The sequence below is a fragment of the Melopsittacus undulatus genome, chromosome 3, assembly GCF_012275295.1.
Source record: "Melopsittacus undulatus isolate bMelUnd1 chromosome 3, bMelUnd1.mat.Z, whole genome shotgun sequence".
Classification (NCBI taxonomy): domain Eukaryota; kingdom Metazoa; phylum Chordata; class Aves; order Psittaciformes; family Psittaculidae; genus Melopsittacus; species Melopsittacus undulatus.
Window position 1 is genome coordinate 50,765,441 of NC_047529.1, and position 24,249 is coordinate 50,789,689.

The following is a 24,249-nucleotide window of genomic DNA, read 5'->3' on the forward strand; positions in this document are numbered from 1 at the left end:
GTTAGAGGGAATCAGAACCCAGCACTCACATCTTTAGGACTTCCTATCAGTACATCAGAATGACAAGGAGAGAATACATACAGATTCTTCACTGTGCCAAGTGTAGATGTGCAGGCTCTCAAAATAAACTTAGTAACGTAAATTCAGATAGAACACCCTCCTCTGAAGCCTTATAAAAATACCAGTGCAACATAGAGCCATTTTACAAAACAAATATCTTTATAGAAAGGTATTTTAGTGGTATATACTGAGGTAAATAATAAAAACAGACCCAACAGAGGGCATGACCAGTGTTATGGAGAACTCCGGATGAAATTTGGCCAAAAGGCTATTTGTTTTATAAAAGCTAATATTTACCTACCAGTTATGATCCCTGGTAAGGTGCTTATTGCTGTAATACTTCAAAATTATTCTTCAGTTTACAAATTGAAAAATATACGAAATTAGATCTGTATGAATGTTAGGTATTAGCTGTCACAAATTTTAAAAGGCATTGTACCAAGTTTTCTTAACTGTTTACTAACCAATTTGATTGTAGCAGGTAAATAAACTACAGCATACATTTTACCTGACACCATGCATCAAAATCACCATAAAAACTAAGTTTATCAAAGTCCAACTCCACAAGAAAAACATGAAAAAGTGCAAATTATGTACCCAGTATTTCTGTCACAGCTGTTTTTCTTAATATGGCATGAAAAAGGTTTACAGCATATATTAAGAAAATTCTTACAAGTGTTCACCTCAATGCTTATATATATACAACATTTTGCTCAAAGTGCTCACTATATGAAAAAACTGGATAAAAATATTAAACAGTGCTTTCTGAACGTTCAGGGAAAATTCATGAATGCATCAGTCCCGTTTGTTTTCCTCTTCACTCAGTGCAATGAGATGCAGAAGTCGCATCAACTTAATGAAAACTTTGCTTGCCACATTGCCAGAAAACCTCAGTTATAGTGGCATTCTTGGCGTCCCATTGGGAGTGGGTCTTTTGTTTTTTTGCATGTGGCTTTGATGTTTTCGAGATCTTACTACTTTCATTCTTACTTCAAATACTTCTTGTATGGCTTTTCGAAAACAATGGAAATTGTAGTCTATTAATCCTACAGAGACAGAAATATTTTTCACATTAGTAAAACATTTATGCAAATTAGGTCATGAAAAAATTGCTTATGTTCTACATTTAGTGAAGTGACACACTGAAGGTCATAATCAGTAAATTTTACAGGCATTTTTTTCTGTGCTAAGCAAAAGCATGTTTGATAAATATACATGATCTAGTGAGCATTGTAGTTCCATGCTGTCTGATATTAAATATACTTATTAGCCTTAAGAAAAAACAAACAGAAGCTCACTGGCAGATAATGAAGTTTAACTTAATAAAGACCTTTGAAGAAGTGCTCAGTATACAGGAAAAAATTAAACCTTTCATAGAATATGGCGTCATTTTGTATATTTGCCTTCCAGAATAACTATGATAAAAAAAAGTAACATCTAGTAATAAGGATTTTCATTTTCGACAATGGATACTTGATAGAAATATTACCAAATAACAGCCAGCTATACTTCATCTTACATTGTAATTGAAAAATAACAGGCATGCTGTTAAGATTACATATATACATAACAAGAAGATAATGTTACCATGTGAGTGGGCTTAATGTGATCCCACAGAAAAGCTGTAAAGCCATACTGGTAGTCACTTGGAAGACTTACTGGGTGTTACAATTGTGTAATACTGCACTACAATTTTAGAATTTTGGTATTGAGCTTATGACCTCATTCAAAGTTAATGTTAAAGCCTTCTTAACTCAAATATTACTGCATTTTTCACTTCAATTTCCCTAGCAAGAGATGATACATATGATACATATTTTAAGTGGTTTAATTCCACCATGTTACACTTCTATTTTTTCCAGGAATTATTTTCCCTCCCCCCAGAGTTCAGCAAAATATTATATGGAATATCATCTGGCAACAAAAGCTAATCTGTATTATAATTCCCAAACTGTACTGTTAAAGTAGACTATGTAGACACAACAACCTGGTACAGTTGTGGACAAACCCTAATGGGTGTTTACTCAACATGATGTCTTTTCTGAAACAGTGTTGTTAGTAGGTATGTTGAAGTAACATTTCTTACTACTCTTACAGCAGAAAAAGAAAGTGACTGCACCTAGCATTCATAGATAAAAAGGGCAGTACAGGTATGAAAGAGAAATTCAAACAACTGAAGTTCTATAAAATAAAAGCTAAACGGCCTGTCACACAGCCAGCAGCCATAGTACGAATACTGCATTCACACCAATGCTTACTGGTGAATTAATATCACAAGATGGGGACACAGCCCAGATGATCACTCACTCTTCCATTGCTCAGTTCTGGTCTCAGGGCATGTCTCTAAGACCAGTAACTCAGAGCAAGCAGCATGATCACAAACTGAACTTTCAGTATTGACCTTGGCCAGGGTCAGAGAGATAATCAAGAAATTTTATGCACGTCAACGCAAAATATGAAAGCCATCTAGGTACTACATATCAAAAGCCTCTTTTCAGAGATGAGAAAAGCAAGAACATATTTCTTTCTATCTGAGAGTTTGAATAACTTCCCCTTGGTTATGGCACACAAGCTGTCCCAAATGCGTCTGCTGGCGCCCACAGGTACAAATCAACGTTAGCCAAGAAAAACTGACACATTCTACTGTTGCAGATGGAAGGTTTACTGCACTGGATGTAAACTTTCATATGCTTTCATATCAGAAAGCTGTCAAATACATTTGCGATTTCATCTTACCTTAATGTCAGCACAAATACTTCATGCCTTTCAACGTGTTATGTAAGCTCTATCAAACTACACGTACCTTTAATATTTGGGATAAAGCTAGAGACTGTTATCAGCTAATGGCAACCACAGTTATTCATTAACTCACTAATATAAAGGAAAAGTAAAGCAATACTAAAGGGAAAAATACCTTTTCTCTCAAAGCTTTCTTCTCTGACAAAACAAACAAGAGCAAGGAATTTTGTCACCTCTTTTAAATAAAGAACAGTTGTATTGTTCAGTTTTATGATTGCCATTGATTCCTTGTCATAAGGAGTTCCAGTGCCATCATCTTTAAGCCTAAAGGACAATATTCAAACAAACAAACAAGAAAAGATAAGCCACCAGATGAGCTAACAGAAATACTCCCACACTGGCTCCTTCACCAGATAATCTCAAATTTCATGAAATTTTCGTTTTAACTTTTCAGGGAGACTCTTTTTCAAACTACACACAATGTCAACTAAGAAGACATAAAGGTTAAATCATTTACTCTATCACACACCAAATCTTAGATTTGAGGCTAGAAATCAGATTGTTTGATTGCCACGTGCCTGAACTGGAACCTTATTTTACCCTCTGTTAGTTACCAGACATTTACTGCAAGGTTCTCTTATCACTGTGCTATATTATGACTTCATCTAAAACCTGTGAACCATTAAGTCTGTACTGGTAATTCCAAATCCAGTAACCTTGCCTGAGCAGTGGCAGCTGACTGATAGTTTAAGCCATCATGAGACTTCTGTCATGAGATGCTGGCTTTTGCAATACCACATCGTGAAAAGAGATTTCTCCCTACCAGATGATATGTCATGATGATAAATTTATTAGTTTTGTACCCTGTAATTTTACTCTCATTCTTGAATACACATACAGAACTTATCAAATGGTTTATCACCAACCTCCCAGAACAACTAGTATCAATAATATATTAATGTAGTAAGTTCCACAGATGCTCCAGGAGAGGACAAGAAATAAATTGTAGTACCATTTTGTTAGACTATAGCTAAAAACATGGCAAGATTTCTGGTGGTAAATGCTAAATAGTTACACAAAGCCAGTGGCAAGGTGACATTTTGTTCATGTGCAGTCACTAAAGTGACTCAAGGATCTGAGCACAGTAGAATGTACAAACTTAAAAGAAAGGTATTCAACAATTTGCTGTTAAGTTCTAATGCTTACTGCACAGCTACACCAAGATTGTTTTTTGTACTCTCCAAGAGGGCAAGAAATCCCTCAGTGGGTAAGAATGCAAGACTACCAAAGTCTAGCACATTCTAAGCATGCTGCAGTTTAGCCTCCAAGTCTAATGCATCTTAATGCACTAAATCTTAATGTGCCCCTGCCTTTCCCAGGAATAGCTCACATTACATTTGGCCAGGAGCCAAGCCATTTAAAACATAGCTTGCAAGGAGATGTACATACTACCCCAGGAGATCTCCAATTGCTAATGTGTAAGAAAGGGAAAATGAAAAATAAATAAAAAAAATCAAACCACAAAGGTCATGCAGGGAAAAGAGGACAAACTGAAGGAAGAGTGAAGCAGCATTCTGAGGCCAGCAGAGGCCACTAGCTATTAAACAAAATTAAATGTGGCCCCACTTTTTTTAAATGGGAGGCATCCTTCTGTTGCCTTTGTCCATGGGGAACAAAAAGATAATGCTTCCTTTTTTTGAGTGGGTTACTTCCCACTCCTTCCTCCAAAAAAATAAAAATATCACCATAAAAAGAGGATAGTGTTCACGAAAGAGGCTGGGCAGGGGAACAGTGCTTGTTGCTGGCAAGGGATCTATTCCTCTGAGGCCTGCTGCTTCCTCCTTCTCTTCTATCCTGACAAATTACTCTGGCAAATTACACATTCTCACTATTGTTTATACCCACATCACTCTAATTTTGAGGCCATTCAAATCCTAGGTACAGAGTTTTATGAAAAACATTTACGATTCACTTACCCATATATACAAGAAATGTCAATCACAACATCTATCATATCACAGCAGAGCTCGTAAGTTTGCATATCCACTGGAGTACTGTCCGTTGCAATATAGATCTTACTGACTACATCAAATAAAAATGCTTTTTCAATCCCAGAATTCTATTTAAGAGAAAAAGAAAGAAAAATAAAATAGAAGCCATGTTTTCAAATTAATGCCAAGCTTATTGGTTCCCCTATTTGCCGGTTACACAAAAGCTACGTTGAAGAAATGGAAGTTAAACTGCAATCAAGCTCATTTTGAAAGCACTGTCATTTGTAGCAAACCTTGATGCTCACAGACCTTCCAACAGTTTCTGCCTCTGAGCAGACGTAACACCAAGTTACACTCCTAAACTTCCCCTCTCTGGGAAACACCAGGAGAGATTACATTTATTTTCAGTGGAAAATGCAGGGGGGGATGTAAATCTTCCAAAATCAAGCTTTGAGGGGTTTTTGATTGTAGCAATGGACATAAAAAGAGAGCTGTCATTTAAATGTATTCTAGCGGGACATGTAGGTAGGTAGAAAGAAGGAAAAGAAGATGCTGATGGGCAAAGAAGAGAGTAGTGTCTGAGAACTAATTTCTCAAGGAACTTGAAAAATGGTCTCATCAGGTTCTGTAGCTGGTTTACAGTCTGACTCCTTAGAACCTCTTTCAGAATCACAGGAGCAAGCCCAGAATTTGGATGGTGCTCTTTCAGTTTTCATGTAACATTGGTGGTTAAGGCCATGTTTGTAATGCTAAAGCTTGCTAATGTGATGACAGCTATGTTCCTGTCATCCTGCCAAGCTGATTAAGACTCTCTCCATACTGGAAATGTATCATATTCGCAGCTCTCAGAGGCTAGCCAGGAATGCTAGCTCATACTCTCTGCATAGATACTGTAAGATGCCATGAGCCTCTGCTTCCTGGAAAAAAAAAAAAAAACAGAAAAAAAGAGGAAAAAATGTGTACTGCTTAACTGGGAACAGTAGACTTGCTTGCTGGTATCAAGGGATTGCACCTGGGCACCTGTCCCAGCAATTTCCAGGTATTGCTAAAGCGCAAGCTATAAAATATGCTTCAGAATCCATCTATACAGGGAGAAAAGCAACTTTCTCCCATCAAACCAAATTTTCTCCATAAATGGGCTTTCCTTTTTAATACGGTTTGGACTGCTGCCACAGCTACCAAGAAACACACTGCAAACCCCTAACAAGTTTTAATGGCTTCATCTTTCTTTGTAGTTACAGAACTTTGTCTTTTTTCTTCTTTCTTTTCTAAATCAACTATTTAACACACAGTTAAGAGACTAGAGTGACCCTCTCACTTTCCAAATTTCCTGAAATAGGTAGAAATATGTCAACACTACGTATGCTATTGAACAATGGCCAGCAGTATTTGAGGCATTTTCTTCTTAAAGAGGCTGTATTTTTCCACCATTGTACATACAGCTAAGGCTAGAAACATCCATCAATAACAACACATTATAGAGGTGAATTTCTTGCATTTCATTATGGAAGACTCCTTGAGTGGCACATTTCAGCAAGTCATTAGTAAAAATAATATTCAAAATAATGTATACACTGTGGATATCTCAGGTACATGGGCTGAAGCACATGATGTACACTGAGAGTCTCAAGAGAACTGGCTTTTATCAGCCTGGAGAAGACTCATTGTTATCTACAAATACCTAATATAAGGGTGCTCAGAAGACAGAGCCAAATTCTTCTCAGAGCTACAGTGCTGAACGACAAGAGGCAAAATCACAAGCTGGAGTTCTGACATGATACAAGAAAAAAACGCAATAGCATTAGAGTGATGAAGCACTGGGAGCACACTGACCTAAGAGTTTGTAGTTTCCATCCTTGGAGATACACAAAGCTAAACTAACCCAGTCATAAGCAACCTGCTCTACTCTGAGAAGGAACTGACCTCTAAAAGTCCCTGGCAGCCTACATGGCTCTGTGAGTCTGTTTTCTGAGCACTAAGAACAAAAATGTATGTATATTTATTTTGGTTATTCTGGCCATATGCAATAGTTTCTAAATAATAATTCTGACAGCACCTCACATACTTCAAAAGCTGCTGTCAAATAAGATTAAGCTAAGATTCACCTGTAAATATAAGTATATAGCCATAATTCATTGCCAAAATACATATTTGAAAATACAAATCCTTTTAGACAAAATAAGTTGGAACTCAAGCCCTGTACTGTCATTCGTGAGGGCTCAATTATAAAACTGTGTATGATAGAGAGATTGTGATCATTTCAGCTGTACAGGTAAGATGTAAATTATTATGATGCAAGTGACAATATAATAACAGTTAAGAATGAGAAGTGATTTTTCTATCTCAGAACTCCAGCTGCTACAGCCTGCCTGTATTTGCAGTGACAGTTTAAAAAGTTTTCATCTTAAGATACTATGCCTGCTGGAAAGGGAAGACCTTGGTGTGTTAAACTATGCTCATTTTCAATTGACACTAATACATCATGGTAGGACAGGCTGAGAAACTTACTTCTGTTGAACTCTGTATGCTGACAGAAACCTCTGTGAAAGGGTAGGATGGACTACCAGGAATAGTAACCACTAAATTGTACCAATGTGACTTCAAAGATTTAATTTGCCAGAGTTTTTAGTACAACTTTAACTGAAAAAACAAAGGATTTGGCAGAATGATTGTGAGGAAATTGCTCAAGAGAAAACAATACCAGTACAAACAGGTCATAAAAAACCAGGAAACAGTGGATAAAACATACTCTTCAAAGAGATGCTACCTCATTAATGCTCAGTCAGGGAAAATGACAGTAAGAAATCAACTGTTTCTGTTACTAGAGCAGGAGTGTTCCTTATTAGAGAAACAAAGGCCAACAGCTGCCTTATGCAATTGAATGAAAGGCTGCCATTGATCTCAAAGAGCGCAGGGTCAGACTAAGCACTAGTTACCTCTGACACAACCCTACAGCCCAGAAGGAATATGGAACATGAGCTGGAAGCTCTATCAAGCACTCTGAATTGATGTAAGAATACTCTATGGTTAACCTGAACCAAGACAGTCATTGTGAAAAATCTTCAGTGAATTAATTTTGGATAGGTAAAAACCATGATGTAGCTCAAATTCAAACCATGTTTCTCAGCTATTCTGGGTGTGGTAAAGTAGGCAGTTTCTATTCTTTAAATGGAATGGGTTCAGTAAAACTGGTACTGATACTCCAATTCCTAGGTTAGGTAAATGGGCCTTTTTCCTTCTTGAAAGTATGAAGAGTAAGCCAAAATTTGGCCCTAAAAAGTAATTTTTATAAGACTGTACAGAACATCACCAGTTACAGTTAGGAATGAAATTTGAACAGTTATTTTAACAGGTCTTACAGCAAACAGCAGACTTCATGAATGAATTTTAATTTGAAATACTACATTTGACTTTACATACTATTAAATTTAAATAAACAAATCTGTACTTATTTTTATTGCTACCATGATAACTCATTGTTTGTTTTTAATACATACTTTTTAACATTCCTCCAAGAAAAAAATCCCCAATAACCCTAAAATTAAAATCCACATTCCTGTTTCACACAACTTGATTGAGTGGTAAGAGTGTTAGTCAGGTGAGATTTACATGGGGTTTGAATGCCAGATCAACTACTATTTTATGATTTACAAGTAGTTACATTAAAGAATGTAGAAGCAGTATTATCACACCGATGGTTCCTCAAACGTACAAGCGAACAAACTGTGGCACTACTAAGGCAAAAACCTGCTGTGAACTAAAGAGTGATCACAGTTCTATTTTTGTAACCATCAGCTTTTTGTGTTGCAAGTCTTCATGGCATAAATGAAAGCATATCCTCATGAACGTTAATGCAAAACCCAAACTAGAACAGCAATACATGCACACTGGCTTCCTGAGGTATAGCATGACCATTGTCAAGATTTGTTGTCACAACGTTGCTAAAGTAAAGAGGCTCCCACTAATTCTGGAGAGTAACGTTTACTCTTCCTGTGGTGGCAAATAGTCATTCTAAGTCTTTTGTCTATAGATAGAAGATACTTGTAAAAACAGACAACAAGACATAGCGATGCAGCTACACCTTGCTCAAGGTCATTAACAAACTAGACTTTGCTCTTTTTGGAGGTAAGAAGCAGCCTGAGACTTTCCCGTACTGAACGGTGCAAACAGTGTACCTCTCTCACTTACTTGGACTTCCCATTCATTTGAAAGACTTGCTCTTCCTCACAAATTACATGTGCTATTCTAGATATTATTGGATCTGGATGTTCTAGAAACACCAACAACTGTTGTCAGTCATTCAGGAAGCAGGCTGTGTTTGATCCATCTTGTGGTTTGGTACAAATTCTTTGCCAACTCCAAACACTCAGGAGACCCCATATAGAGATCTGACTAGCAGTATGAGTGAATGGAGTGACTGGCACAAGGAGGACTACCATTCAGACAGCTTTCCCTTTAAGACTGTGTAGCATATTCAATATCAAATTGCTGCAGAACTGTTGTCATCACTCTTTTCATTACCTTACTGTCCTGAGTTTGAGACTCAATGATAACTGCTACATAGTCCAGCCATCTTGGCACAAACAGATTTTTGTAACAAACTACTCATTATGAAGTAGCTAATTTGTTCCTCAATAGTAAAAAAGTAAGTTTTGGACAGACTTTCCTCTAATCCTAGCTCATATCCAACTTTTTTCTCTCTCCGCTTTCACAGCCTACACTGAGAAACTGTGAAATCTAATTTTATCTTACAGGCTGTTGAATAATATTAAGTAAGTTCATTACATCAAAATCACAAAAAGGCACAACAAAATACCATGGTTGAAAATTGGAGCTTGAGAAATTAATGCTAGATGAAAGGTGCAAAATTAGAATACTGTGAGAATGCATATTGTTTCAGATGCTGCTATGACCTGACTTAAGGACCACCAAAACAGAGTTCCCCCTTTTCACAACCTACTGTGCTCCCCTTTGCTCATGACCATGTGTTCCCAACTCTTATCTTGTGCCAAAACAAGAACATGTCTGACTCCTCCATGACCTGCTTTTAATTGAACAGTGCATTAGTGTGTGTCACAGTGACTCCACGAGGGACTTGGTGACTGTCATTACCAGTACAAAGGATAGGAAGGGATCACACATACAGGAACAGTGGAGCAAGCAATTTACCTCCACAGTGATAACAAGCCACTAGGTATACAAAGCTTCCTTAACTGGCCTTCAGAGTAACTACAGAAGCAGTGAAAATTGTGAAGAACTCTACCTCTAAAAATGTCAAGACAAGAGAAGAGGTAAACTTTGATACAAAGTAGAATTAATTCTAGGAAGCACTACAGACAGCTCTACATAGGAGGTCATAATGTTAGATAATGCTCCTTTAGGAATTTATTTATCCAAATTTTAAGTACTAAAATGCATGCAGCACAGACCTTTGCAACATTCAGATTAATGTATGAGCTGAAAAGTGATGACTGCTAACCCACTTTATACGATTCAGGAAATACTGTGGGTATTTCAGCAGCTCAGTAACACTGTTTAACAGGCAGAGAGGAGAGGCTAAGCTGCATTTCAACTAAGTTCTGATAATTCCTCTGAGAGTTCACATTGCTCATTATCTCTGAGAAGGCAGTGAACAGAGTATCTGAACATGCATGTTGGACATAGCCAGATCTACAGACAAAGTATGTAACAAGTACTTACTGAAATAAAGATGTTAAGCAGGTTTTCCAGTGTTGGGAGCTGTGGAATCAGTTTCTGTACCACTTTGCTAAATGCTTCAAATATAGAATGATCATATATGCTTGTCAGATAAAAGCTGGAAAAAAACGTCACCACATTTTCCTTTTAGCCACATACTGTGAACATGATGTACCTTTCATAATACGAGTGAAATGATATATTGTCAAACAGCAAGTGCCTACACTTCTGCAATTACCCCTTGTGATCAAAAATCATGTTATGATGGAAGCATAGAACTTCATCACTGTTTAAGAAAAAAAACAAACTAGACACTGCAAGCTAGACCACCTTGATGTAGAACGTCATGATGCAACTCCCACCTTGGTTTTCTTATTAAAATACTTTTAAAATTGTATGAGAGGAATATTGTAAGTATGTATAGTTTAATCTACTTCTTAAAAGCCGTGGACCCATTTATCAGTGCAACGATGCAGTCAAGTAGGTAAGAGCAGGAAAAAGCTAGCATGTTCACAGAGCAAGTCTCTCTTTTTAATATATTTGTACTTGGCTTTAAGTGCTAAGAAAGCCAGGACAACTTGATGTCTTCTAGTTCCACTAATCCACTAATTTTTCATTATTTGCTACAAAACTCTGCTTTATCAGCAGACTTAAGGCAAAGATGCAGCACCTGTCTTCCCAAATGGCTCCAAGCAGGCTGCAGCAGTAAGGACTTGAGATTGGGAGGGGACTGTGAAGCACAGAGGTTTCAAAGGTGGCAAAAGTGATGTAGGTGATGTATACACTCTACTGGCTGGAGTTCTACTGCTTGCTGCCACTGTCCAAGCAACTTATTCCAAGACAGCAGCTGCAGCAAAATGGGTAGGACTCTGGCACATTTGTCATCTGGTTTTAAGCACATCTCCTCTCCATCTTTCTCTCCAAGACAGCAATCATAAATAAGATACTTTGTTTGGTTCAGGTCAAATGCAGTGTCTCCGATTATTCTTTTCTTTCACATATCAAAAGCTTGCAGCCAGGTACTTTAAGAGAACAGAAAATGGTAACTTGTCAAATAAGCTGCTCTCTTTTGGGATTCTCTGCACAGCAGGCTTTCTCACCTGAGGTGAATCTTTTCCAATCCAGCATCTGCAAGGTCATCATTTGCCCTTTGGTGAATATCTCTTTGTGTTTCAATCTTGTGATCATCAGATAAACCATCCACTTTATGGATAAAGATTTCAAAATTGATATCTGGATTCACTTTATAGGCTCTGGTAACAGTAAGATGCAGCCGAGCTAATGCTTCCATATAATCATCCTAATGAAGAAAAAAGAAAAGCTACAACTGTAGGAAAGCTCTTAAAATATATATGTAAAATTTTACAATACTTAATTTCAGATAATGCTACAGTTCAACAACAGCTTAATTTGTTTATTTCTTGTAAGCAGAAACCTAAGCCTACATCCAGCACGTGCACCAATCTCATGCTGTCAGCAATCAGATATATGAGCAAGAACTTGGAGATGTTAAAGCAAATTAGTTAACTTTTGAACATGCTGTAGAGAGAGACTAAAAATACCCAAGCAGACCTCCAGGTTTTAGTGACTTTCTTTCAATGTGTGTTTGTGATATAGGTTATTTATTTGTTTGGAAAAAAATCTAGGTTTTCCAACCTATTTGCCTACTGCTGAAAGAAGAAAACAGAAAGGTAGCTTAAAGCCCCTTTTTTACCTGAGAATCAATAACAAATATCAGTGCTCCAGTTCCTCTGAAAATCATCTCATAGTCAAATGTAGGGTCAAAGAAGTCAATTTGCCCAGGAAAATCCCATATCTGGAAGTTGACAAAGGAGCTGTTGGAAACATCCTCTCTGCAGATCTTGTTTGTGCTCTCCAAGAAGAGAGTCTCATTCGGCGACATTTTGTGAAAGACAACTTTCTGAATGGAAGACTTCCCACTTCTTCTCAATCCCATGAGGAGGATTCTTGGCTTAACTTCAGTACTGAAGGGATCATTGAAATCCAAAACTGAATAAAATCACACAAGAAGAAAAGTAATATACTATGGAAATATAATTAGCAATTGCCAGATAAAATGCATTTGACATTTATTTTCATGATATTTTGACCTGGATGTATGCAAATGTTACCATTTTTAAACTTATGGAGTGGTTCTAGGGACATTTTAATTTGAATGATTTGCCCCTTTAGGCTATAATATCAGAAAACCTACTTCTCACTTGTAAGACAGAGACTGGAGAAGGCCTGTGCTCAGTTTGTATGTGAAAAAAGTGTTATCACACACAGACATCCTAAAATACCCAATTTTACTCTAATTAACACTATCCCATATACATTCTTCTTTAAGAGTATCATCTGTAACAAATACCCTTGTCAACTGACAGCTAAATCATGCTGCTGGAAGAAACAAATGTTTGCGTTAGTTACATCTGTGTCATCTTCCTAACCCTCTATGAAGGCTTCCCTCCTCTTAAATATATAAATAAATAAATAAGCAAATAAAACCCCACATCCCAGTAGTCATAGGAAGAGGACAACTTAACAGGCACACAATTCCTCTCTGTTGAGACTTACAACATAGTACTGAGCTCACAAGGAGTCCTTTTCCAAGGTGGTTAGGATTTCACCTGCGGTTGAATAATTTGTATTATGGTTTGTAAAAGTTTGTTTTCTAATAAATAAGATTACAGCATATCTTCTATTTGCAAAACAAAAGCCTGGGAACACAGTGACATCACCGTGTTACCTATCCCAGTTTGAAACTGATACCACTAAACCAGAGCATAGTGCCGTCACAGTGCTGATGAAGTTATATTAGCATAAAGGTAGTTAAAGGAGTGAACTATACTGTACTATCTGTGCAAGGACATGAATGTATCCATGTCTGTAAGCACACTAAATTCAGTTTCAGATATCTGTAATAAAAACAGCTACAGCAGTTTAAATTGCTGCATTTAGTTGGCCTGTAACTTTGAAATGTCCTTTGGTGCTGAGCTGGAAACAGTACTGCCCGCAGATGTAAGAAGATTACAGACACCTCTGTGATACCCTATGTATAGTGTCAAAGACAAGGAATGCAAAAAACCTGAGTTGTCAATGAATTGTCCATCTGCAGAGTAAGGCTCACAGCACACAGTGGTCAGGTTTAAAATGCTGGTTAGACAAGAAGCTAAGCACACTAGCTGTCAGGGTGACCTCCCACCCACTGCAGTACTGACTTTTCAACTTAATTACACTTCTTTCTCTTTTTCTTCTGGGATAAATGTTTAATTAGACAAAACAAACACACATTAGTTCATATGCATCCTTCCTACACATGCCCTGCATATGTGAAGTGATCAACTTTAGAACAAAAGTAGAAAGAGCCAAACCAAGAAACCTCATCAACAACAATTCAAACCTGTTGATTTATTATGTAGCCTTATGGGCTAAAAAACATGGAAAGCTTGAAGGAATCCTTTAGGAGCATGTTTTGTACCTAGGGGTGGTGATCACATCTGTCTTCTTGTGTTCCTCAAGCCTCACTCACCACTTTTAGAAACACAAGAGCAGCACATACCTAACAGGAGGGCAGACAACCGTGTTACAGTCTGTGTATCCTGAGCTTCAGTTAGAGAATTAGGACTTCTCAGCTGAAGGCCTTGCAGTGTCAGCATAAAACATCCCTTGGCACCATCTACTGGCTCCTGAGTGGTTATGCCACTCAGTGTGGGCTCATGTCACCAGAGTGACTGACAGGAGTTAAAACTCACTATCAGTGGGATTCTATCCATGTTAAATAGATTTGAAAGGCTTTGACAGGTATTGGCGGTTACTGTGCTCTTGTCAGTTACCAGACAGGAAACACTGCCAGGCTGGAACAGTATGCAGATGAAACTCCTTCAAGCAGAACAGCAATAGGTTTTCTACTATTCATAAGAATCTCATTGTCCTTACACAGCCATGGCCAACTTTTGCTGATCCACAGACAGCAAATTTAGGAAGTAATAAACTGCTGCTCTACTCTTCCTGTCAACCTCAACAGTGATAGTACCCTCCTGTGGCTGCAAGAAATGTGTTTACAATACTTCACACCTATAGAGGAATAGTAAACATCTGCTCTAGGCTGACAAAATAATATTTTATGTTTGGTGGGTACAATTGTGTCAATAAAGCAAACTAAAGGTAAAGGACTTAACAGTGCTTCCTCCACCCCACTCTCTTCTTCAATGCACAATTTTTCCACAGCTGCCAAATATAGAGTCAATTTCATTAATGTACATCTACCCATACATCATGCAATTTACATGTTGGCCATTAGAAGGGAAAAAAATATTCAAAGCTTTATAATAACTTTATAAAGTCATGTGAAGACCAGTCTTCTGGTTGAAACTTCACTGCATGTTTCAAAATGCTGAAAAACCTCCCATTTGCTCTGTATGCAACAGATCTTGTGAAGTCTAATGTGCTAGAGGTTTGCACTTTTTGTCCCCTTCCTCTCCCCACCACAATAACACCAACTTCCCCCTGCATGTCTTACAACATATCCTCCAAATAACAGATATGACATGCTGTGGCTGATCTGGAGCTCAACACATAATGGTTGGTTAGAATGTACATACATGTCCACCAGTTTGCCAGCTGCTGCCACAGAGATCTGCTCGCCTGTCCCTTTGTGAACACTTCCATTTGGGTTTCTCTTCTGAATGCCAGTTTTCATAAAATTTGAGGGAACTTAATCATCTTTGAGACATCTTTCATTCAAATTTTGGTAGACAGCAGTTTCCAAAGCTCTGACCAGTAATGAGACGACTTCAAAACAGGCTACCTACATAACTCCCTTTTCTTTAAAAATTAGACTAAAACCACACATGTATCTAAAAATACATTTTAAATAACTTGGGCTTTTAACATTGTTGTTGTGTTAAATTATTCCAGCCTGTTAGATCTTTATGGACTGTAGTATTTACTAGAAGGAAAATGTTTTATATTAAAGCAATACTAAAAAAACCCCAACAGTTGCAAGTGCAAACAGAGTTACTGATGCTCTTCTGCTAGTAAGACTGTTATTTAGCTTCTGAAATCCTGCCAGTTCAAAGAGAGGGAAATGTAAATGAGTATCATCCAAACCTGACTAGATAGCAAGGCTGCTATAGCAGTTTCCTCTGAGAGTTAAGAGATTACCTTATATGTAAAGGACTTGGACGATGCACTGCCTGCCCACATTCCTTTGCAGAGTACATGACAACCCCTCCTTTAATTTGCCACAGAAATGCCAGTAGATGTATCACTGCAACTTCCCATACTAGGTTACTAAGTGAGATCATAATATGCTTAACAGAAACATTAAACTCTCCCCTATTCTCTATACGGGAAAAATAATTTTCCCTGTTGTGAGATTAAACACATTTCCTGCTTCATTCACTTTTGCAAAGAGTAAATGTTATAAAATGCCAGTTTCTAAGGCTTGTCAACAGCTCTTCCTATTTCAAATTTTCTCAGCAGCCTTATTTGAAACTGCTAAAGAACTGCAGAATTTTAAAGAACAGAAGTCACGCTGGTTAGAGGCGGCATCCTGGACTCTTCAGTAGGGACCGCAGTGGTAGGACAAGAGGTTCAAACTTGAACAGGGGAAGTTTAGGTTAGATACAAGAAGAAAGTTCTTTAAGGGTGGTGAGGTACTGGAATGGGTTGCCCAGGGAAGGTGTGAATGCTCTATCTCTGGAGGTGTTCAAGGCCAGCTTGGACGGAGTCTTGGGTGAAATGGTTTAGTGAGGTGTCGCTGCCCATGGCAGGAGGGTTGGAATGAGATGATCTTAAGCTCCTTTCCAACCCTAGCTATTCTATGATTCTATGAAGTATTCACAAATTAAACTTAGCAAACCCGAGAGCACTTTCCCCACAGAGAAGCACTTGATTCCTTACAAAAGTTCTGTAATTGTAGCAGTGTCCTTGCTCAGGGAGTGTCATTTGTGTGCCTTGCAACATGCAGAAGAACCCAGCTCTGAGGAGTTAACTGAGAACTGCACGTAGCAGTCCTGACCTGTCTCACCAGGAAGCACAGTACTCAGTGAATATTTTAGTATCTCCTTCACACTGTTAGAGATATTAGTTGATAACTAAAATAGTTTTTGATGCCCATCCTGAAGTCCACATCAATTGCAATTAATTGTCAAAGCAGGTGACTTATCAGTGCTTCACAGGCATGTGTGATGGAGATGCCACAAGTGGAAGGTGCATTTGTAGATATCACCAGTTTTCAAACATCCGAATAAAGCATTGCAGTTCATCTGCTCAAGTGACATCAAGACAAAAGAAATTATTTTGCTCATGTTACCATCTGTAAAGTAACAAGCCTCTCTACGTCTAGTTTTAAACTAATAGAGCTAATAATGTTTTTGCTCTTTTAAGGTTTTTTTTCCCACTAATACAATTATGTTATTTTTAAGTTTCAACCTTTTTTGTAAAGGAAAATTGGCAGTTCCAAACTTTCCACTCATGTATCTTCGAGCCCATTGATCACATAGCATTTCCATTACTGCTGTGACTGATAATTGCAGCACTTTGCAGTGCTGTCAAGACACATACAGTGAACATCTTCAACACTTAACTGATGGCCTGAGCCAAAACTGTTAACAGAAATATACACAATCTGTTATATACAATCAAGAAAGCTGTTCAGCTACTATGGATTCATAAACATTGCAGAAATACCTGGTGGAAGGAAATTCTTGTGGCGAAAGAAGAGACTCAGAACCAGAAGACCTGGTTCCACTCTGCCACAAGTGCAGCACTCTGCAATGATATGTCTTAAAGCTACTTCCTCAAACACTCCGCACAGGGTTTCCCCTCCTCTGAATACTTTTTAATTGCTTATATCAAAACATGACTAGGCTTTACGTGAACTTAAGTGCTCTAAGGTCTGAATATGATCCTACGTGTAAAGAAAAAGAAATTAATAAAAGTACAAGAGCCATGGGAGACAGGCTGGAGACAAGAGAGCAGTATAGGATGACAGATGACCAGTATGAAGTTTTGAAATCTTCTTCATGCCTACAAGCACAAATTATGCTTTTGCTTTTCAAGCCTGGCTTTTCCCTACACTTTCAACAGCCATGTACTGAAGCTGTTCTCATGTTGCCCTTTCCACTGTTTCTTTGTAGAAAAGGAGGGGGTGTGGCACTGCATTTTGGACTACTTAGGGTACAGAATGAGGAAGAGAAAGGACAAAAACTGGGAAAAACACCTTGCTCTGCAGCCCAGTGTTAGATACACAAAACAAAGACCTAAATCCTAACACCCTCTATTAGAGATGCTCGATGGTTCTTTCTCCAGAGAATTCAGAATGAAAGCCAGGGGACCTGGACTCTTAAAATGGGCCTTTGTTACAATCCGGTATTAAAAAAGGTCCCTGCATGGACTGTCTTCTCCTGCTATTCAGGGTGTAAATGTTTCTCTTATTTATGAGTCTGGTGTTACTGTGAAAAAGCAACTGAAATTTTTAGCTTAGTCTAACAAAGTTCCTATTGAAAAATATCCAAATCAATTCCTGTGAGGACAGAATATGGATTACTTCTCTACAGAAAATGCTAAGTTAGTTTAGCACAAAAGAAATATGCTAAAAATACATTCTCTCTGCATGGGAATAAAGGCAATTCTTTAGCAGCTTCAAGTAAGGCTTTAATTAGTCTCAGCTACAGCTCTTACACCCTAGCATTCCCACAGACTTAAACCATGAAGGCTTATACTCAAAGCACTGACACCCCCCCAAACTACATTAGTCAGGGTGATCATTCTTATGGCTGCTTGTAGGACCGGGCCATTAAGGAGAAGGGTTCTGCATGCTAATAAACAAAGTTGCCTTAAAACATGTGGCCTTTTATTGTGCTTTTATAGAAAAGTAATTCTTTTTCACCCTGAGATACTGAAAGTTCTCCAAGCTCCTTTGTGAAATATGTCTCAGAAGAATGAATTCAGGCTCTGAATGAAAGCAACAGGCTCTGAGCTGGCATTGCCTATTTTTACTGAATGAGACTGCTTTCCCTGGTGAGCCTGTCCTTCCTAACATCACCATCCATGCTGACACAGATATGCAGCGACTAACGTGGGTCCTCATATGCACAGGCAGACAGCAGACGTTTAGTGGAACCTGCCACTGTGGGGACTGACATTCACAGCTGCAGAGCAGCCCTGGACACGGAGCTGCGTGTTGCCACTGCCCTTTATAGCCTGACACCCAACCCCACCACCTCCCTAGCATATTCAAGTCACTTCATCAGGCTGTGGCCCCTAAGAACTAGTAATTCTCACGCCAGACATAGAAAACACTGAAAGGAGATTGCCTGCACACACACTGTCCGCACTCCTTTTGCTTCCTCCTCCCTCTTTCCCAGCCCTTCCTGCTACCTGTCAGCCCTCACCCTGCTCGTGCCTCAGAGCTCCCTGCTCTCCCTGGCCTCACGGTCGCGCCCAGCGAGCACCCCGTCCCTCTCCTCGTCCTGTCCCCTCCCATGGTCACCAAGCAGCATCCCCGCTCAGCCCGGCCCCCTACTCCTCTCACCCCCGGCTCACCGCGGCCCGCCCTCCCTCCCTCCGGACGCCACGTCTCCCCCACAACGCTCTCCCTGGCTCACCCTCGCCGTACCCCCAATTCCACGGGGAGCCTTGCCTCCTCCCTGACCCCATCCGCAGGCAGGCCGGGCCGACCCCCGGGAGCCAAACCTCACCTCCCCCTCCCCGACCGCTGCCCCGCTTCACACCTCGCCTCCCCCCACACCCGCACTCGTTGCCGGCCGCTCCCCCATAGCCCCCTCTGAGGCCGGGGGCAGCCCCACGGCGGCCGTGTCGCCGCTCCCGGTGCCGGTGGGGTCGCCGCGGGTGGCACTCACACGCCTCATCACCACCGCTCTCCGCGTCGCCGTCCGAGAAAGACTCGGCCCCATCGGCGTAGCCCGCCAAGCCCACGATCTCCTCCTCCTCTTCCTCCTCCTCGTCCCCCTCTTCCTCCTCCTGCAGCTTCCTCGGCACCTGGCTCATGGCGGCCGCGCTCCCGCGGGGCTCCGAGGGCCGCTGTGCCTCCGGGCAGGCTCGGGGAGCGGGGGCCCAGGCACCGCGCTGCCGCCGCTCCCCTCCCCTCCCCCGCTCGGCAGAGCGGGCGGCGCAGCCTGGCGGCGGGGCGGGAACGGAGAGCAGCGGCGTGACCCGCGTCACCTGACGCGGCCGGTCACGGGCCGCCGGGGCCTCCGCGCTGGCCCATGCCCGGTGCTGTAGGCCCAGCCCCGGGTGCTGCGGTGCTGACAGGCGGCCTTTGGGGGCTGCCGGGCGCTGCCGCTTCCCACCTCGGGCCTAGAGGCACCCGTGGGAGTGGCGCACACATAGAACGCTGGCCCTAGCGTGGAGGGAAGGGGGGGTAGAGCAGGGGGTGAAGGGAGCGGCGGTCTGCAGCATCGAAGCTGCTGCTGGCGTGTTTGTTACTGGTAGCTTGGCCGCGGGGCCTCTGGGTCAGTCAAGCCGTGTGCCTCACCCTGCATGGAGCCCAAAAGCGGCTGTGGCTCCCGCATCACCCCACACGTCCTTCTGCTTTCAGTACGTGGGAGACAGTGGGACTCTGGTAAGCTCAGCTCGCAGAGCCGTGCCCTCTTGGTGCTGGCTGTGGTCTGCCCCCTACTCGTATGCTGACCAGATTGTCGTATGGCTACGCTCAAAATACTAGGTCAGGCGCTAATGATAAGTGCTAACATACCTATAATGTGGATGAGAGTTTATTTCATAAATAATAATCTGGATGAATGAGGACTAAAGAAAGCCGTGGGAGTAACCCTCTGAAGAGGATGGGATTCTGAAGACCCTAACAGGCTGAGGTGTACTGGACTGCCTGCCATTGCTTCCTCCAGACCTGCACCATACAGACAGACCTTCTGCCCCTCAGCCCAGCCCCATCTCAGGAATTTCCAGTGCTGCTGCTGTCTTGCACCAGTCTTAAGTACCAGAGCATGTGCATTAGTCACTGTCTGTCATTCTGTGCTGCCCACTATGGTGACTAGCAGATGAGTTCCTGATTCTGCAGCAACACATTTTCTTCTGTTTCTCTCATACTACTTCTTCCTGTCCTGTTCCCTCTCCTTGCATTCAGTGTAATGGTTGGACTTACGTTTGAAATCTTCACATATTTCCTGCGGGTGATTATCTTCCCACCTCTACACTGTGTGGCAGTCTTCTTATTACCAGGCTTTCCAAGCTACACTAAAGCACTTGAGATAATGGAAGCATGCTTTTGTTCAGGAGAGGAAGATGGAGTAATCCTCCTAGCATTCCACATAGTGACTGATTTACTAATACATTAATTGATTGAAATGCTTTTCTTAATTCTCAACAGCTTAGAAGTTTTGCTTTAACAGATTAGCAAAAGATTATGGGAAAAATTTCAAAGTTAAATCCCTTACAATGAAATAGGACTTGAGTTCAGAGCAGGATTTTTTACCACTTGTGTTTTCAGCACTGTGTCATGGGGCAGCCCTGGGGAGGGCATTCATCTGTTGAAAACTCCTGATGGAAAGAGGAGGAGAGTTTCCAGATCTGTAATGAAGGACCATCCATCTTACTGGTTGACCACATCTGTGCAGAAAAGGCTTAAATTTCAAGGCCAGCTTCCAGATGGAGAGTGTGTCTTGCCTAGAAATGACTGACTGTATTAGTTTTCTTTTATGCAGAGAGGTATGAAACATCAGCAGTGAGAGACAGAGACAGAATAATTTGGAGATACTTCAATACTAAGTCAGGGTGTAGAAGCTCAGGAATGAAAGGACTGGTTACAGTGCTGCTCTTGCCACAATAGTGATGTCAGTGACCTCCTGCTTGACCACAGCTTCGGCTTCAAAGCCACGCAAACGCTAGGCCCACTGCCAGATAGGTTTTTAGAGTAGGGCTGAAGCGCTTCTGCCAAACCCTTGGCAATATAACCTGTCACTGACTCTATCTACATAAGCTTCAGGACTTGTGCCTCCTTTGTCACTTTGCCACGAAGTTGTTCTCTGTCCCCGCTGCAACTGGCCATTTCCTTCTTTCTTTTGCATCAGGTCATGTAACTTTGAAGCCAGTTGCATGGTACCCAGCCTTCAGTCACAGAACTTGACTAAGGGCAGGTAGACAAGGTGGCAAGTCTTTGAATATGCAACATGTACAGTACTAGATGTGGCTGGACTTTGTGGGAAGCTGTGGTGCATAGATGTGGCATACTTTCTGTTTCAAGCATCTAGGAAAGCCCCTCATTCATTTCCTTCCCAACGGTAAAAAAATAAATCCAGAAGAATGCAAGATCAGCTGTCTGGATTAAAAAAGGGAATTGTCCCACTGACATCTGGACAATCACAGGAGCCCATCTGCATCTCGGTTTGTAGGATCATGACAGCGCCTCATCCTGCTTCTGTTAAAAGGGGAAAACTCACATTAAATACATTGGTGGCAGATCACTGCCAAGAAAAGTGGTTTTCTGTGATGTGTTAACATCTTGTTTCTCAGTCATAATGATCAAACACAGCCAAAGCAGTCCTGCAAAAATTTACATATCTGGAACTTATTTAACATCGAGCTGAACTGTTACACAAATACGTCGACTGCGTCAGAATTTTACACCGTATCAAGTAGAATAAAATTCCCACGAAGCAGGTCTATCCTGAATGTGGAAATGAGCGAAGAAAATGATAGTCTTTGGGGAACAAAAATGTATTTTTATGTATTTTAGCAGTTACAGTCCAGTTTCAGTAATGACACCAGACTTCAGAGGAGTGCTGTAGTTCTGGTAAAGCTACAAAGCTTTGCAGAGATCAGAGAGGCATTGGAACACAAAATTCAGTCAGTAAATCTCTCCTGCAGAGCACCAAGGGTTTTGATGTGAATCTGTGGCGTGACTATCACCACAGAATGATGAATACCATAGTAATGGTTTAGTGAAAAATGTGTAAGTAGAATCATCTGCAAAAAAAAACATTCAAAAGAATGTATTTGTCATGTAACTAGGTGGTGTCTGTGGTACTTCAGTGTTTTGTCCATGTGTGGCATCATCCTGAGAATGCCCCTAAGCCAGAGGGAATGCCTTTGGAAGCACCTTGCACTGATCAAAGACTGTTTATTCTAACATTAACTTCAACAAGTACTTTAATAAAGGCATTTTTACCATTTCACTCACCCTGCTCACACAAGCTTCTCTCCTGTACTGGTGTCTACAGGCGGTCCATCTAATTTGCCTCCCTACCAAAGGAACTGGTGCTGGTGTGTGAATTACCAACACACACACATAGTTACCCCCACATGCACATGGCTTCCGTGAACCTAAGGGGTGGGTGAGTGTGGTGGTCAGCAGGCACAGCCAGCTTTCAGGTCAGCCCTCTCTGACCTTCAGCCCAGGCTCCAGAGCCCGCTGCCTGCCTCCCTGCTGGAGGGCATCTGGCCTCCCCGGCACTGGGCTTGCCCCACTCCTGCTCCTACACAAACTGTTACGAGCAACAAGTAATTCAGGAGAGCGCCCAGCTCTCCAGGAGCCTCTGCACGGCCACAGCCCGGCCTTTCCGACCAGCCGGTCAGCTCGTCCCGCTCGAGGCCAGGCCGGTGCTCAAGACCAACCTCCACGCCGGTGCTGGGCAGAGTGGCCGTGTCCTCACGCCTTCCCCGTTTCCTCGGTGGGGAACGGCTGCAGAAGGTCCGAGCCGGGCCTGTCCTGTCACGGCCCGTCGCCTGGGCACGGGCGGGGTGGGCTGGCGGGGCGCTGTCCCTCCACCCTCTCGCCGCGGCCGCTGGGTGTCGCCCTCGCAGCGAGCAAGGCGGCGGTGGGGGCGCCACCTCCGGGGCAGCCCAGCCCGGCCCGGCCCGGCCCAGCCCAGCCCAGCCCAGCCCGGCGGCGGAGGCGCCGCTGGAGACGGTCGGGCTGTGCCCGGCCCCGCGCCTGACGGGGAGCGTGTGCCGCGGGGGGAGCGCCGGTGAGCGGGCGCCGCCGCCGAGCACGCGTGGGACTTCAGGCGCGGATCCGCGCCCTCTCGCCGGGGCTGCGTGCGGCTGTGGTGGGGCGGGCGGCGGGCTGGGGGCCGCGGAGGTGGCGGGGCTGCAGGGGGTGCGGGCCTTGCAGAACCAGCGCTCGGTGCCCAGGTAATTAAAAGTGTTTCGTTGTTACAGCCCCCGAGTAGGGTCCGGGGAGGGACCCTCCGGGGAGAGACCTCCCCCCTTTCATGCACACACGAACTCTCCGGGCTGCCGCAATGATACAATATTCTGTAGGGGGCTAATTGCAGGTTTGGGGGTATAAACGGGGAGCTTTACTGTTCTTTTTCCAACTTTGAAGGCTGCGTCTGATGAGAAATGGACATCTGGCTCCAGGTCATCCTTCCTGTTGTTGACATCACCTGAAAACTCCACTGAAAATATTTCCACTAGTTCACTGCAAACATCAGCTCCCTCTGAAGGCTCGACACCTTGTGAGTATAGACTGGCTGCTGGGAGAGATCTCTGGGCTTAGACATCCACGGCTACAGTGTGTAATTGTTCTGCAGTGTTCATTTTATTGCAAGCATTAATAAAGGGCTTATCATGCCCTAGGGTGTTGTGTGCATTACAGCATAGGCTGTAGACAGTGCTTTGTTTTTCTTGAAAGGCATAACCAATATATTTTATAATTATGTGTGAAATGGTTATTTGGGTTTCTGTTTGGTATTTCTGAAATAAACATGACCAAAAGGACATTGTTGTTTTATACTGAATACCTTTCATTCACAGGGAAAATGCTGAGAGAGGT

At 41.9% G+C, this 24,249-nt stretch overlaps 2 protein-coding genes across 6 annotated transcripts in view; one reads left to right on the plus strand and one right to left on the minus strand.

Annotated features, from left to right (window-relative positions):
- Window positions 1-498: 498 nt before the first annotated feature.
- On the minus strand, window positions 499-19,628 carry RRAGD (Ras related GTP binding D). The gene is made up of 7 exons (XM_005153107.3): window positions 19,358-19,628; window positions 12,202-12,497; window positions 11,588-11,787; window positions 10,491-10,605; window positions 4,776-4,918; window positions 2,975-3,123; window positions 499-1,106 (listed from the first exon to the last, which is right to left on the minus strand). The coding sequence occupies exons 1-7, from the start codon at window positions 19,503-19,505 to the stop codon at window positions 955-957; spliced, it is 1,203 nt and encodes a 400-aa protein (XP_005153164.2). The 5' UTR covers window positions 19,506-19,628; the 3' UTR covers window positions 499-954.
- A 3,696-nt stretch (window positions 19,629-23,324) lies between these two features.
- ANKRD6 (ankyrin repeat domain 6) overlaps window positions 23,325-24,249 on the plus strand; it is a 95,291-nt gene continuing 94,366 nt past the window's right edge. For 4 of the 5 annotated variants that reach the window (XM_031052693.2, XM_034060554.1, XM_034060556.1 and 1 more), the window contains exons 1-2: window positions 23,325-23,440; window positions 23,800-23,932. The gene's annotated coding sequence lies outside the window, so the exon portion shown is untranslated. Of the gene's footprint in view, window positions 23,441-23,548; window positions 23,607-23,799; window positions 23,933-24,249 lie in introns of those variants that run through there. The other variant, XM_031052692.2, reaches the window with a different exon arrangement.